General features: G+C 44.4%; 1 protein-coding gene across 3 annotated transcripts; it reads left to right on the plus strand.

Moving 5' to 3' along the window:
* The first annotated feature begins 69 nt into the window (after nucleotides 1–69).
* On the plus strand, nucleotides 70–15527 carry ift43 (intraflagellar transport 43 homolog (Chlamydomonas)). Of its 3 annotated transcripts, none has more exons than XM_080011770.1 (9): nucleotides 70–177; nucleotides 1461–1562; nucleotides 4980–5050; nucleotides 7426–7461; nucleotides 9233–9279; nucleotides 13623–13695; nucleotides 14465–14540; nucleotides 14695–14856; nucleotides 15096–15527. In XM_080011770.1, the coding sequence occupies exons 1-9, from the start codon at nucleotides 133–135 to the stop codon at nucleotides 15204–15206; spliced, it is 723 nt and encodes a 240-aa protein (XP_079867896.1). In that variant the 5' UTR covers nucleotides 70–132; the 3' UTR covers nucleotides 15207–15527. The 3 variants fall into 3 exon arrangements, with proteins under 3 accessions (XP_079867896.1, XP_079867897.1, XP_079867898.1); XM_080011771.1 differs by having other exon boundaries at nucleotides 14695–14757; XM_080011772.1 differs by lacking the exons at nucleotides 70–177; nucleotides 15096–15527 and adding an exon at nucleotides 1252–1339 and having other exon boundaries at nucleotides 14695–15090.
* The last annotated feature ends 806 nt before the right edge of the window (nucleotides 15528–16333 follow it).

The raw sequence follows: 16333 nt of genomic DNA on the forward strand, positions 1-16333 counted from the left end.
TTTCGGTGGGACCGCGACGTCACAGCGACGTAACGCCCGTGAGCGACAGAAGCCCCGCCTCCAACGCTCGGCGCTCGAAAAGCCGTGCGCCTGGCAACCGTGCGGCGTCCCCGTTCCCTAGAAACAGGGGAAATGGACGACGGCCTACGACTCGGAGATGCCGGAGTCGTGAAAAATGTAAGTGCGCCCGTTGAGATGGCACGCTGAGTCGTGGGAGTAACATTTCAGCGCGACGGACGGTAGTGTTTACGAACTGCTAGTTATTACAGGATTGGCGGGCAGAGCCGACGTTAGCGTGTGGCTAAAAGCCGCAAGCTAACGCAAGGTAATTAGAGCAGGCGGCGCTCCTCCCCGTGCCTTCGCAACCAGTCCGTCACATCCAAATACGGTCGTCGTTATCTACCCGAAGTGACCACCTCCACACACGGGGACGAACGCGGCTATGGCGACCGGCTCGCCCTCTGCGATGAACCGGAGCTGAGCTCATCGGAAAGTCCTGCGAGTTCACCGAGAGATGACTTAGCAAAGTTTTGTCGGACCAGCGCCTGTTGAAAAAAAAAAAAAAAGTTCTATTATGTCGTTTCTACAGCTGTCACGATCACTACAAAATCGATTATTCGAATTAATCGCGATCCATTTTGTAAAATCGTTAGATTCCACAAAAAAATGCTTCTCCCCAAATTCGAGGGGAATTTGAAGCAAAATGTGAAGCCACTTTGGATGCCTTTTTTATCATACATTTGTTGTGTTCCAGTGGTCAAATTCAGTAAATGACTTCTCTTCATAAAGTGGATCTGTATTATTACATATGACATCTTATATAATATATTGTATTTTTGTACAACACGTTCAGTAATGTGTTATCGGGAGAAACGGTGGAATTAAACACAGACTTTACTGTGATTCCGTTTTTCACTTCAAACGACATGGCTCTCCGAACGTGCAGATTCTCAGGAGTTGTTTGCTGAACAAAGAGTGATCCGCTTGCTGTCGTGTCACATTCAAAGGGGGATGTATGGGGGAATCATACCCCCCATTCTTTCAGTGTGTGTCTATGTATGGACCGCGGTTAGAAACAATCCCTAGGCTTCTCTGAGGAACAGGGCATCAGACTGTGAGAGGCTTGGCCGTGACAAACCCTCTCATGTATGCTTATTCACCAGAGAGCCCCATTGTGATTTCATGGAGAACCTCAATTCCATTCCAAGCAGTGTGACTTGAAACAGCGGCTCGTAAAACTTCAGTCGGACCAAATAACCAAGGTGGTCGGTAAACATTTTGTGAAGGCTGTAGAAACGTCCAGTCGGTCTATTCTGTCCCTGGGTGTCCCAGTCCCCGGGTGCGGTTAGAAGGAGACATTGTTTTGTATATGAACACCTTTTTGTTAATGCAGAAAACCACATTTAATGCTCATAAGTTTGTTATAAGACATTCAGTCAGTTTCCCTTCTGTCATTTCAGGTCGCAAAGACGGGTCGCCGGGCTCGCCTGGCCGCAGAGCAGACCTCCTTTGAGGAGGCTCATCAAGGGAGGAAGTCCTCCTCCTCGGCTTCCATGGGAGAGGTATGAGGCCGCGTAGCGCCGGCTGTCAGCTGTGTGCTCGCCATTTCACCCCAGTTACATCATGTGTCATTCTGGTTGTGTTTCATGCATGGCTTCAAGGACGAGAACGAGGTAGGATACGTGAATGAAACGGCGGCTTTGTGTGTCTAGTTTTAGTCGAGCTTAATCTCCTGACTCTATACCATCCGTATCAGTGAGGAAAACACCGGTTCTTTCCAGCCGCCTCAATTATTCTATTTAGTTTAGTTTCGAGGACCTTTTTGCTGGCACTTGAAAAATTCACACGCTCTTATACATGGTTCTCACAGTAGAACTATGAGTACCAACTTATTACAACTGATGGTATAAAGTTATAAAGCAGTCTCATGCTGAGATGTTTCAGTAGCCACCATTCTTTTGGCCATGAGTCAACTCGAAGGCCTTGATATTAAGCATGCTCCTACTTCCAAAACAGAAACCCTTTCAAACAGAAACACCCAAACAACATCCGTGCTTTCATCAACGGAACAAAAATAATAATGGGCAGGCAGTCCACTTTCCTTTTGCGTCTTTTATTGAGATGGAGGAAATCATTAAGGTGAGGAGTGACCGCAGAAAAGGCAAGACATGCAAGTAATTGTGTGACTCCCCGACCCCGTGGATTAAAAAAAAAAAAAAGAAAAGAACCAGAGTTACCCGTGTTAAACTCCATGATGCCCGTCTAAATCCTAATTGAACCCATGCTTTTATTTTTTTTGGCCAAGTGCATTTCATTAAATTATTCAAATTGAATCAAAAAAAACACTTGGCACAAAACTCATGGCATAACCAATGTCATCTTTACTTAATAAGGTACTTAATTGTGTCTTTTTCAAAAAAACATTTCAGTCGAACATTTTAAGATTTAAAATGCAGTTTAACGGTTTGTACGGTTCTGTATTTCTATTTCCATGTGTACCATGTGTGGTCACAGTCAGGGCGGAAACAAAACAAAACAAAGTGCTTCACTCTTATCTGCGTTCCTGGCTTCAGTCACGTCCCTCGCACTGGCAAACTGTACGCCAGCCAACATTCCAGTAGCGGGAATTCCAGCCATCCCTGCGCTCAGGCTAATCTTCCCAAATTAGGCCAAACCTTCCTAATGTAAGAGCAGTATTCTCGCGCCCTCTCTGACCCACACAGTGCGTGCGGTACATTTTTTCTGGATGTCGTGCAACCGGGTGGGTTGACTTAGCGTCTCCGTTTGTCAACCCTGTCCTCTTTTCCCTAAAATACCCAACCGATTGCTCACATTCTTGACAACCTTTAAAAAAAAAAAATAATAATAATAATAATAATAATAAAATAAAAAGAAAAAAATAAAACCTGCTGAAATGTGTTCATAGGCTCTTCGGGTTGGACTACCGCGAGCGCCCTCAAACCCAGAGACCGGCAGAGAATCCTAAATTAGAAAAATGGGAGGGCTGAGCTAATTGCCTGAGCAGCCATTCCCCATTTACTACTATGACTGTGAAGTTCATATTTGGTCATGGATTATCGTATTGTTGCTCCCGATGCTTCTAAACGTTGCTCTTCAGAGAAATAACTCAATGAGGATGAATAATTCAAATGAAAATAAATTGCCGAGTTGCTAAGCTTATTTTCACCGTTTACTAAGATAGCTAATTGTTAATGAAACTAACTTCGATGAAAGATGAAAATACAACAATAACTGTAGGGCCTTTTAAATATATTATTTGAAAGCCCCACGTATCCATTTGATCCCGTTGTTGATTAAGATTTAAATCAATAGCTACTAGAAATGAGATTATTATAAACCTATTCTGCTCCAACTTTTTCTGTTTTGGTAGCAACATGCTCTTGAGCGGAGTGACCGCCCCTCCTCTTGTCATTAAGTTTTATAAATGGGTTTGGTGAAAGAGTGCCGCCATGAAATATTATTTCCGCTTCCATGTTGAACAAATGAAATTCTTTCTGGGCACTTTGTCCTCTGTAGACCCAATTTGGTAATGAGAAATGTTGTGCTTTCTTGTAATTCATTTGTCTAGTGCTCGGAGGAATTCATTCATTCAAGTGCTGCTCTCAGGGCCCCGGTCTCAGGATCGCCATCTAAACTCAATTGACTATTTTCAGAATCAAAGAATGAGAATCTTTTTTTTTTTTTTTTTTTTTTTTTTTTGCCTCCTTCTTCTTCTTCTGTGAAGCTATTTTAGGTCAGACTTGCAGGCAGCCCCCGGCAGTTTCTTTGTGTGGCAGTTCCCACACTCTGCTCCATATGTTCATGCACTGGGACTGACCAGCATTGAAAACCATAATAAACAAAACAAGCGTCTGCACATTGTTGTAGAGCTTCACATACCAGTCCATACCATTTATCACTCCTGCGCACTATTGTTAAGTGGCGACAATCTGTTTTTGAGACAAGGTAAGAGCTCAGATGTACAAACCCCAATTCCAATGAAGTTGGGACGTTGTGTAAAACGTAAATAAAAACAGAATACAATGATTTGCAAATCCTTTTCAACCTATACTCAATTGAATACACTACGAAGACAAGATTTTTAATGTTCAAACTGAAAAGCTTTATTGTTTTTTTGCAAATATTCACTCATTTTGAATTTGATGCCTGCAACACGTTCCAAAAAAGCTGTCTGTCCCAGTTTTGGTTTTTTTTAATACGTAATAAAAATGTATTTTTGTTCATTAGTGTTTCCACTACTGACTTTTTCGCCACAACTTAAAAGAATCAAGATCAGATTTCCTTTTATTTATTTTTTTTTATTTTTTTTTTTAACTACTAACTTATATTACCCTATACCATTACAGTGATGAATACGATCGTGTGTGTTTCCTGAGCGTTCTTCTCTAGTTGCATTGCATTATAATATTAAATCTAAGGATGCACAGATATCGATACTGGTACTTTGTATTTGACATGGGTTTAGATACTTGTCCCACAGATACCACAGATAACTGTGGTAATTTACTCATACGCAATTTTAAACATGACGGGTGAATCTGATACCAGCATAACACAATGTAGGTTTCTTGTGTTTCTGTATTGTGTTTTATTTTCTGATCTCTGTGAATGTTTCATGATATATCTCACCTTGTTGGAGAAAAGCAGCGAATAAATCAATAACTGAAAATAATCAACCCAGAGGGTCAAAAACTGGGATTTCAGGGTGGTTATAACAGAAGGTTTCCGAATCTGAATCAGGATGCTGTTTTGGCAAAGACCCATGAGTGCGTACTCTGTGCTCTTGGCACTTGATCCAAAAAAAAAAAAAAAAATGGTATTGCTGCATCCCTAATCAAATCCTAATTACTTTATGGGTTTAACCAAAGTAGGTCACTAAGTCCTCCGCATTAATGAGTTCACAATATATTTCTGATGAAATCGCTGTTTCTTGTGGCTGAAGTTCCCTTTCATTCCAGGTCCCACCTCCTAAACCCGCCCGCAGGCAGGGCGGCTGGGCGGAGGAAACCTCTGGATCCGGCTCGGCCAAGTGAGTGAACGTCCCTTTCTCCCAGTTTACCGCCACTAGGCCACGGCTGCTTCGACAGTTTCTCAGACAAAAAAAAACAAAAAACAAAAGGGAGATAACTAATAGCCGCGGTCTGGTATTATGTGTTATTAATGAACTCTCATGCTGTCGAACGAGCTTATTTATCAGTGCATATTTGGCAGCGGCGGTGGTGAATCAACAAGGTTAGAAGGAGCCCGGCCGAGCGGGCGGCTCTTCATCCGTCTTCATCTGTGAGCAAGCCGGTAATTGACACGGTTATTGCATCAGCCACAGGAGGGCACTGTTAGTCAGCAGGACGCTCCATCACAGCGGCCCCGAGCCACTTCATCACCCCTGCTGTCTGCCCCAACAAGAGGGGGCATAACACAGGAGATTCTTTGAATATTTAGAGCAGATGGGAAGTATTTTAGGGAATCTGCATAGCAAATATGAAGAATGGTCGTTACCTCGTATTTATTTGCCGGAGCTGGGACTTTTCCCTCTCGTTTTTTCTTCTCTTTTGACGGTCGTTTTTCCAAGACTCCACAAAAATAAACATCCTGTGAGATACAAGACGATCTCACTCTGTTTTAGGGAAAAGGCCAAATCGGAACAGCAAATTCCAGAGATCCTTCATCATGGAAGGCGGCGCGTTTCTTCATTTACGTTCGCTCTCCAACTTGATTCCCGGCCTCAGAGTGATTGAAGTACAGGAGGTGTAAAAAAAAAAAAAGAAAAAGAAGGCTTTCACACGTGCATTGATCCCCTCTGAAACAAAGTAAGTAATGGTCCCCAATGGAACCGGCAAGGACTTTTCCCCCTCAATGTCACCCCTCATGCTCAATCACCGCGGCCCTCCTCCCACTAATCCCAGCACAGAAATCCCAGGATTTGTCGATCTATCACTCCTAATTGACACTAAATGATCTGCCCGTTTATTGATGAACCTTTGAAGCTGGGTTGTCACAATATATTTTATCCCTAACAACTTTTTCCAGACAGTTTTACCATGTCCATCGCTTTGCCTTACATGAGTCTTAATCAAGGGCCCCCGTAATGTGTCTTTAAGTGTCGCCACCCCCGCCCCCAGACAGGACACTGGCCAAGGGCAGCCAGGTGGCCTCGCTCAGCCCTGGGTCTCCAGGCTCAAAGAAACGACAAACAAAGTTCAGATAATTTGCCATGGAATATGGTTACCTACGTTTTATTTTTTTATGGATCATCCCATCTTGTCATGTTTATTTTCATGCATTATCAATTTCAACACAAATATCAGCGTTAACCCCTCCTATTATGCTCAACGGCAAGGATCATCCAAAAGTAAAAAAAAAAAAAAACAACAATTTAAATTAAAAATTATTGTTTCCACCACAATAACACATTATTCAGTAAATAGTTAGCGCAATGGAGTTTTTCCACCTCTCACAGGTCCTTTATGATAACTCTTTGTGATGACTGTTCGAATGTTAAAAACACATTAAAACAATTTTTCTGTACTGTGGTAAAAACTGTTCAAAAATTTGATTCACTGTACTTTTCACTTTACTTTTTTTTTTTTTTTAATTTGTTTTACATAGTTAAAAAAAACAAATTCTAACTTTGAAATGGACCGATTTGACACCTCACATAACAGAAGGATTAATACAATTCAGAATTTGTGTCGCAGCTCATTGAGTTGTGATGTGAAATGCAAAGTGTCAGATCTGTGTGAAAATGTTGGCTCCATCTAAAGGGAGTGGTGAAGGTCTTGAAAAGGTTCCTACATTGTCCTTTGCAACTTTAGACCTGAAAATGAGTATTGTTTTATTTATTTTTATTGTCGTTTAATAAGATGGAAAATTGTTGCCATACAAGACTTTTTGCCGGCCCAAACCACTAGGTGGCACTACTCAACCAGGAGAACAAGTAGGGGCGTACCATGTATAATCAAATAAAAATGAAATACCTGGAGTTGATCTTTCATCCACTGATAAAAATACCCTTTTTAAAGTTATATTTATCCTGAAAGACCACCCATAGCATCACAGACCAGTTTGTGGTTTTTAATTACTTTTCCTTAATTACCGACTACATTTGTATATTTTTAGCAAAACCAGCGTGGCTAAAAATAGAACCTTGAGGTGCGAAAGACCACGACGTGGTGCTGGTTCGCCCCGGTCCAGCTGAGTGCGCAAACGGAGAACGGTCTGGAAATAGATGGAGATCCAGCAGGAGACTGGGCCAAGAAAGGAAAGAACACAACTCACTGTTTACCCCGCTGGGTCCTTCCTTACTGAGATTACTAATAATAAATACACATGAATCATAGAGGGTGAGCGGGAGGAATCTTTCAGTGATAAAAATGTGTATTCAACACATCTTCTGCTATCCTGTAGGTCCTCGAGAAGACCGCCAGCGGAAGACATGGAAGAGTAAGTCCATGGTTCCCCCTCATTCATATTTCTGTTGATTTGAAATCAACAGCGATTGTGTTGTTCCGTTTGTTTTATTATTTTTTTTCCTCACGCAATTGGACAACTTAAATGGAACCTATTATGAAAAAACTCACTTTTTCAGTGTTTGTGCACATACATTTGGGTCTCCGGTGGGAGTACTAACACACAAACTGAAAAAAAACAACCCAGTCATTTATTCGTGAGCTGTCTATTTCATAAAACATGTGATTCAACAAGCTGTTTTCCGTTTTCGCGACCCCTTCCTACATCATGGGTCCTCAGTAGAATTAGAACCGCCCCCTCATCTGAGCAACTCCACCCATGGCTTGGAGAAATTACAAGTGATGCCGGGAACTGCACCGTTGGCTTCACAGACCAGCACAAATCTTTTAAAAGAAAGAGGAATCAGGACCAACTGTATGTGACAAAACTGCAGATGTGGAAAATGTTAGTTTGGGGGGAAAAAAAAAAAATTCTGCTTTTTATTTATTTATTTTTTTCTCTCTTTCTCTAAAATAAAAAAAATGGCGTGGGGGTGCAGTAGGTTGATGTAGGCTAAAGACTATGTGTTTTTATTTATTTTATTTTATTTTCTGACGTTGGCGGATTGAAAATTAATTAATTAATTAATAAAAGCCCAGTGCGGTGTCCCCCACAAGCTTGAAGCACGGCCAAGACAATTCGGAACAAACTTTTAAATGAGACCCTGCAGATCTAATAAGAGTGAAGATTCTTCAGCAACTGGATTGTTTATTTCTCGCCTCAAATTCGTTAAGAAACAGATTTTGGTGGTTTGCTAAAATGAAATAAGCGAAAGTTTACGTACGTCATACAACGGAACACGACTACTCATGCTCAAACCCCATTGGCTAACAGAACTATGGACCTCAGGAGGGAAGCGCCATCCACAAAAACAGACCATCGGGAACAGGAGGGGTTTTGGGGCATGTTAGAATGGCTAGAATGCATAATCTGAGTGGGATTTTCAGCAAAAAACTTCAAAGACATCTTCGGGGGACCTCAGAGACCTATATTGACTTGTTGAAGTGTATTATGTACAGGTATAATGCCTTGTAAAATAGGTCCCCTTTAAATGTTTGTTTGTTCCCTGTGACTGGAAAGTGGAAACGGTGGTGTTCTTTTAAAATTGTCCTTGGTTGCGACTACTCCTCGCCTTTCAAGAACAATCACTTAACATGATTAAAAACAACAGCTTGACTGACTTGTCATCACTTTTAAGGCTGTTGGGAGCCAAGTTTTCCTGTTTTATATATTTTCTTTCCCACTTTACGTCACCAGCCCTGCCATTATTTCTGGGCTGGAATAGATATTGCGATGAGCGGAGGACGTGTTGGTCTATGTTTAACTCCACAGTTGGAGCCCAACACCGAGGCATCAGGATTTGTGCGAATCAAATGCAGCTGCCCTCCACCAAAGTCCATGAAACGGCATTCATGTCCAGGAACTGTTATTTAAACTCATGTTCCAGTTAGTTTATTTTATGTGTAAATCATTCCTAGTCTGGTCCATGCCTGATCACACTGACAGGGGTCCCGGAACATCACGCGATCAGTCTGAAGCCTGAGCAAACCTCCTCCCGGTTCAGATTGAGGAGAAGATGAGAAGACACAAGGCTCCATTTACAGCGCACAGTCGCCTGGTTCTAAGTGCAGTTCACAATGATGACCTCACCTTTGGGGGGAAAAAACTTAAATAATTCATACACCCAAACTTCCTGTTTCTACAGCCGCCGCCTGCAACCGCAAACTCCCCAGGGGTCGGATGACGAAGGAGGTGAGAGCACCCTTGCGACGCCCTGCTCCGTCTCTCATCCCCAAAGTGGAGCTTCAGGTTCCTCCGCGGTGCCGTTTTGTCTTCCGGAAGTAGAGACGACGGGCGGCACGCTGACTTTTCACTCTTGACATTTTTCCTTTCGAAAACATTGAAATCACACGTTCGAAGTCTGCGTTTTGAACACGCCCAGATGAAAGAAACGGGTGAATATGTCCATTTGTTATAAGGTTAGAGCCGCGGCTGTGGGGAATCATTGTAATCTCCGAGACGTACTCAAGTCACGCAGTCACTCAAGTGCATAGCGGACCTCAAGTATTCAGTAAATCCCCCCCGTCTAACGTGTTGGCAAACATGTAGCTGTGTTCAAGTGCTTCTTCCGTCACCCTCCAGATCCACACACACACACACACACACACACACACACTATGGCAGAGAGCATGGGTCTAGCGGGAATGTTGCCTTTTCCACTGTCACTTCAGGGCCCGACTCCCCCCATCACAAACAATGTCAGGATGGAGGGGGGAAATTCCAACATAGTGTCGCTGAGGATAATTGTTCTAGTTTTCGGGGCAGGGCAGCTGGGGAAATAAGGGGGAAATTGCCTTTGTAAAAACAGGGGAGAGAGCATAGCGTGCACTTACCGATCACACTGAAGGGCCTTTATTAATACTAAGCAGTGCCGCTGGCGTTGCTTACTAAGCGTTGTGTAGTGACGTGTGTGACTGCGGAATATACGCCAAATGCACAGGAATGGGTGTTTATGCTCAAATTTTATCAAGTTTGTTTGTTGAATTTAAAGTGCAAGACAAAAAAAGAAGTAAAATGATCTTAGTATACAATGTATTGATTGACTAATTGTGTGTGTGTGTGAGTGTGTGTGCGTGTGTGTGTGCGTGTGCGTGTGTGTGTGTGTGTGTGTATTATGTTGATTCATTTATGCTATATTTTTATTTAAGCACTGGAGCTACAATATTTTAGCGTCTTTCAGTAGTCACATCAAATAAGATTATAACAGTTATATACAATATATTCCGATGTTGAATAATACGTGCGTTGTCCCAAAACTAAATGGCAGTAAGGCATAATACTAATCTAATATGGAAAGCCCAAATAGCCTGGTCCTAAAAATGAAACATAAAAACACACAAAAAAAATTCTTTCATTTTCAGCATTTATCTAAAATTTTTAGTTATTTATTTGTTGTTCTAGTTTCGGTGAGTTTCACTAAAATAAATATATAACCACACTGGAAAACGGCAGGCAGCGGTTTTACAGTGTGGCTTGCTTTAAAGGAGTCAATTGACTTTAAAATAATATGGAGACTGCAGCTGATGATGTTATTGTTTTATTACTTTGAACTCCAAGAACAATAATATCTTGTTTGATTTAAAGCTGCTGTTTTCAATTTCAAGGATGTTTAGAGAAAAAATAAAAAATAAATTATATATATATATATATATATAATAAAAAAATTCTAAACATCGTTGCTTACAGACTGCCCGGTGTGGTGTGGCTAAACGGGCTATTTATTCCCGCGTCTGGTTCTCTCTCAGTAAATGCCGCTGGAAAGATTATTACTCTATGGAGGGAGACCCCTTAATACAGCGCCGGAGGCAGGGGCAGTGGAAATTACAGTGCTGAGGGTTAGTGAGATAGCCCCTGCGATCTTGATTGTGTCCCCTACCCTTATCCCTTATGTCCACTGGCTACAAGCAGAGAGAGAGGGAGCGGCTCGCCCAATCCCCGGCCTCCCATCGCACCACAGGCTGCCCTCTCAGCCCCCTGCCTGTCACTTAAAATAGCAGCACTATCACAAACACACTCATCTGTTTCATGTCTCCCCTTTTCTCCTCGTTCCATGATCTGTTGCATACGCTCCCATAAGGCTTTCAATTGGATCCCGTGACTAGGTAATCATCCCCCCCCCCCCCCCCCCCTCCCGCTTAGATTATAGGCGCCACGGTGATGTGGAAGGCTTCCCCGCTCTCTAAAAGTCGCTGACTGCTGAGTGCCTGCCGGGAGCGTGTCTACATTCACCAGCAAATTATCCCCTTTTGATATTTACATGCTTCAGCGAGGACACCGGACGCCACCGCGTGTAATAAGGATACGCTTGGCCCACTCGCCGCCAGACAAAGCAACCTTGATATATGTGCAGGTTAGCGGAGGAAGTGGACGCGCAGCAGCTCGTGTGTGTGTGTGTGTGTGCGCGTGCGAGGGACGGCTCCGTCCTTCTGACAGAGTCACCCTTTTGCGTCGGAAGAAAAACAACAGCTTGTTTGCAGCTGCTGTTGAGCCCCTCTTGACCTCTGGTAATAGGTTGAATTTGAAGCTCATTTAAAATTGTTGTTCCCTTTTTCGCGCTTTAATAATAGAGTTTGCATGGAGAGGAGGTATGGCTCGCCGCTTAACATTGAACTCTCATGGAATTGTGTTGATAGGGCATTATTGGCCGAAATGGTGTGTGTGTGTGTGTGTGTGTGTGTGTGTGTGTGTGTGTGTGTGTGTGTGTGTGTCTGTGTCTGTGTGTGTGTGTGTGTCTGTGTCTGTGTGTGTGTGTGTGTGTGTGTGTGTGTGGCAACCTAGGAAGCTATTTGCCACGCGCTGGACGGCGAGGCTTTTTGATGTCATTGCACTAAGACCATTAAATTTGATTGGGGGTCCAGGGGGGACGGATTCTGCTGAACACTATGCTTTGTAAATGAGAGGACAAAGTGTCACGGAGGCCTCATGAATATGAAGCAGCCGTGCCCGTATTTATTTGGATATCAGAAACACAGATGAATCTTGTCAGTGGCTAAACGAGTGTGGCATTTTTAATTTTGTTTAATTAGAAAAAAGAAGGAAAGGAATAAGTTAGCAAAGGAGGATTAGCTTTTTTTTTTTTTTTTTGTTTTTTTGTTTTGTCGTCGTCGTTAGAGGACAGTTGAAAGACTGGAGCGATGTTCATTTTCTCAAAACATTTCTCTTTCATTTCGGGATTCCGTGTGTGAGCGGAGTCGGTGGAAGTCTCCTCGACTGCAGTTTATTTCCAGAGTTATTTGGAAGGAATGGTGACACAGATGCCAAGATATTTCCTCACATCAGATGCGAACTCCCCTCTCCTCACCTCTATTTAGCTCCTCTATTGACTTTCCCCTGCGGGCGCAGCACTGTGTTTAGAGATTACTGACAACCCCCTCCTTCCCCCCTGCAGCCCCCTCTCTATCCTTTCCCCTTTCTTTGCCTCTCCCCCTTTTACACTTTCTCACACTTATCTCTTCCCCTCTCTTTTTTTTTTTTTTTTTTTTTTTTTTTTTTTTTAAACCCCTTTCTGTCTCCCTCTCCTTCTCTGGCTTTCTGTCTCTCTCTCACTGCCTCCACTCAGCTGTGTTCACTCCTCCATAACGGCGTCAGACGAAACAATCTATCCCTTCTTAAAAGTGCGGCATTGACATAATAATCTCGAATGGCGAATAATGTTGTTGTTTTTTTTTTGTTTGTTTTCGAAAGACATTTATTTATTGATGGTAGTAACTTACATCCTTGTTCACCACGAGTTCTGGTTCTCTTTTCAGCAAACGGCAAAATAATTGCGGTTATGAAATCTTATCAAAGAGTCAAATCTACATATCCAGTCATTATCCAAATTTTACACATCCCCTCTTATCCCCCCACCTTTTTTCCCCCCGCTCCAACAAAAGTCCATGCGAAATGTGCTGTGAAAGTTTGCCCTGTCCTTCTTGGGAGTGGAGCCATCCCCTCTCCTGTTGCGTTTTGCCAATTAAAGCGGGTTCCCACTGTTCGAGCAGCGGGCTGCCGGCTCCTGGCACCGCTGCCCCTGCCAGGCCGCACTGTGACTTCCGACCCCACACAGATGGGCCCGCGAGCAAATACTCTTGCACATGGCTGGACGCCGCCCCAGTCGGAGTGGCAGTGTGGACACGGAGGTCGGCCCACCGGCCACTCCGGGTCCTGGGGGCGGGCGGTGCTGACAGGGCCCAAATGCTAGGCTAGCGGGGGGCGCTTTCTGGGGAGCCCCTGGCCAGTGCCCCTCTCGCAGCGGGAAGAGCTGCTGCCTCGGCCTCCTGAATATTCATGGCAGCATGGCCGCTGTGACACGGGCGCTCTTCTGAGGAAGCAGCGAGACGCAGGGTGGGAGGAACGGAGCGAGGTTCTCACACACACACACACACACACACACACACACACACAGTCACATGCCTAACACGCACACAATTTCACAATTGCGGTACTCAACGCTATTCCTTGACGTCATTGAATTTAGACACATTACTATAATGAATAATTACACTATAATATAATTAAAATGATCTCGAACTCCTTGTATTTTGTATTTTCAGATATTCCGGTGATCCCAGACCTCGATGAAGTCCAAGAGGAAGATCTCACGACGCAGGTCGCCGCGCCGCCGAGGTATGCGCCGCCGTTCGATAATATTTTACAAGGCGTTAGTCGCCAGATCCCTGCGCGGCTCCTACGTTTTGTGAGACGTAGACGATCAGACGGGTTCGGTCGATTTCGCCGACGACCCTTCCACATACGATGCCGGCGAGGACGCGAGTGTCGCGTGCCCCTTTTTTTTGGGACGGTTATGCAGAAAAAACAGCGGGCTGTGATTTACGCCGCTCCGTTAGCGGGACCCTTATGAACGGGGGGTGGGGGGCTTTTGATTTACAGGGCAGTGAGAGACACGCAGACATGTGTCTGCTATGTAGTAAGGCTGTGACAGCGCTGGAGGTTATTAGGCAGGGGCTCGCTCTCTGTGCGAGATAATATCCACATTGAACTCATTGCGGGGGCAATGTAGCGTGTAATGTGCAGTAAGTAGGACTGGCATGCACTGCTAGGCCCCGGCCACTTTGAGAGCCCGCCCTCCTTAATTCCGACCCGCAGATAAGCAGCTGGGTTTCAATTTGAGGTGGTTACCGCTTGGCACCCATCGGGCGCTCTCTGCAGTCCTTGATGAGGTCTCGGTTCCCTCATTGTTCGGCAACTTCAAAACTCCCCCCCGGCCCCGCTTCCTCACAGCTGCGTATTACTGGGCGCATTAAGGCGGCTTTACCAATTTTAACGGCCCGTGTTCCTCTCCGTGATTTCACATGCCGTCGTTCTCTTGAGAAAAGCGCAGAAAAACACAAGTCTCCGCTCGTCGTCTGTCCCCCCCCCCCCCCCGCCTCCGCAGCATTCAAGTGAACCGGGTGATGACCTACAGAGATCTGGACAACGACCTCAAGTACTACGCCGCCTTTCAGACTTTGGTGAGTCCGCTTCCTCTCGCCGAGCCCTCCGTAAACTCCGCGCCCTCCCCTCCCACCAAGGTGATCCGTTTGGATCTCGAAACCCGCCGCCGCGGTGCGGGTGCCTCTGTTTGTGCAAGCCAAGTAGATTCTGCCGCATTTCCTCCTCCTCCAGGACGGGGAGATCGACTTGAAGCTCCTCACCAAGGTTTTGGCGCCGGAGCAGGAGGTGAGGGAGGTGAGTGAGTTTTTTTGTAAATATAGCCGGCGAGCTCCCCGCGAGGGCCCGTCCAGCTGTTTCTGGAGCGCAGGGGGAGGTCGCCACACTGTCTCCCAGGTAATCAAGATTTATGATGTGTACATTAACACCCTCTGCTCTCCTTCTCCCGGCTCGGCTCGCCATGCCTGCCTCCTCCTCCTCCTCCTCCTCGCACACCCTTTTTCTTAATGTCTCTCTCTGTCCCTTTGATTCCTATTTTCTCTCTCTCTCTCTCTCTCTCTCTCTCTCTCTCTCTCTCTCTCACACTCTCTCTCTCTCACACTCTCTCTCTCGCACTCTGCGCTCTGTGTGTCCAGGACGATGTGGGCTGGGACTGGGATCATCTGTTTACAGAGGTGTCCTCAGAGCTGCTGACGGAATGGGATCAAGGAGAGAATGAGGAGCAGGTTGCGCTGCCTGTAACATGAGGAGGTGTGGAGCGGGATCTCAGATGACACCTTCTTTTAAAATAGACTTTATAGGCTTTTTATTTGGTGTTACTTTGATAAGTAACACCAAATTGTGTTTGTGTGTGCGCGTGTGTCTGGGTTTTTTTTTATGCCGCTTGTCTGTTTGTGAAGCACTTTGTAAGAGTCTATTTTTAAAAGGTGCATTATAAATGAAGCTTTACTTACATTTGAGAAGCCGCAGCTCGTCCGTGCTCCGCAGAGGAGCCGTTGTCTTTAGTTACAAGATGATATGATTGTTTCTATTTTTGTTAAAATATAATAAAGAAATCATATAAAATTGACAAATCTGTTGGGTCAATTAAATTCCTCCGTTGCCTGTTTTTAAGCCTTTTTTGTGAATTCACTTCACTTTTTTCCAAGTAAAGCAGCTCAAAGTGACGGGGACATCTGTTTGAAATAAACACGCCCGTCCTGTACCGCCGGCATTATCAACCCTCTTGTACAAGTCCAAGGTTGATAATCAGCTAAGCTGAAATCCAGTTGATTGTGTTCAAATTAACATTCCTCATTAAAGCCACAACCTTATTGTTATTGACTGTGCCATTGACTTTATCTTCCAGCTCTTCGATAGGAGCAACCCCTTCTTCACTATTATCTCAAATGCATTGAACACAGTTCTTATTGACACCCGGGGGATTAGCATACATTATACTTTTTACTGGATAAGGAGGTATGGATCTAAGTCTGGACTAAGAAGGCCTCTGGTGTCATGTGTGTGTTCCACAAAGTTAAAGTGCACCACACCTCCTCTATGGAAATGGCGTGGCATTGCACAGTCTGAACATGGCTCTGACACACACACACACACACACACACACACACACACACACACACACCGCAGGTAAATAGATCATTTTACCTCTGCTTGTGGTTATAGACTGTGCTTTTAACACATGCTGTTACTACATATCAGCATTCAGTATTGTCTTTGGTTCATGTGTGTGAATATAAATGGCGGCCGGGGGAGGCCCGAGCTGTTAGGGAAACAGGTGTAACATTTGCAGAAAGTGATTAGGTTTATTTCCGAGGCAGAGGGCGGTCTCATGACATTTGGGGATACACACCAAAGTCCTCAAGGACGCACA

Source organism: Zeus faber, assembly GCF_960531495.2.
Source record: "Zeus faber genome assembly, chromosome: 13".
In the NCBI taxonomy this organism is placed as follows: domain Eukaryota; kingdom Metazoa; phylum Chordata; class Actinopteri; order Zeiformes; family Zeidae; genus Zeus; species Zeus faber.

What these genes read in the sequence shown, in the direction of transcription:
- ift43 (XM_080011770.1), top strand. Translation starts at nt 133, where the DNA reads ATGGACGACGGCCTACGACTCGGAGATGCCGGAGTCGTGAAAAAT. An exon ending in GGGGTCGGATGACGAAGGAG is followed by an intron (nt 9,280 to 13,622) that starts GTGAGAGCACCC and finishes TTGTATTTTCAG; the next exon opens with ATATTCCGGTGATCCCAGAC. An exon ending in GTCGCCACACTGTCTCCCAG is followed by an intron (nt 14,857 to 15,095) that starts GTAATCAAGATT and finishes CTGTGTGTCCAG; the next exon opens with GACGATGTGGGCTGGGACTG.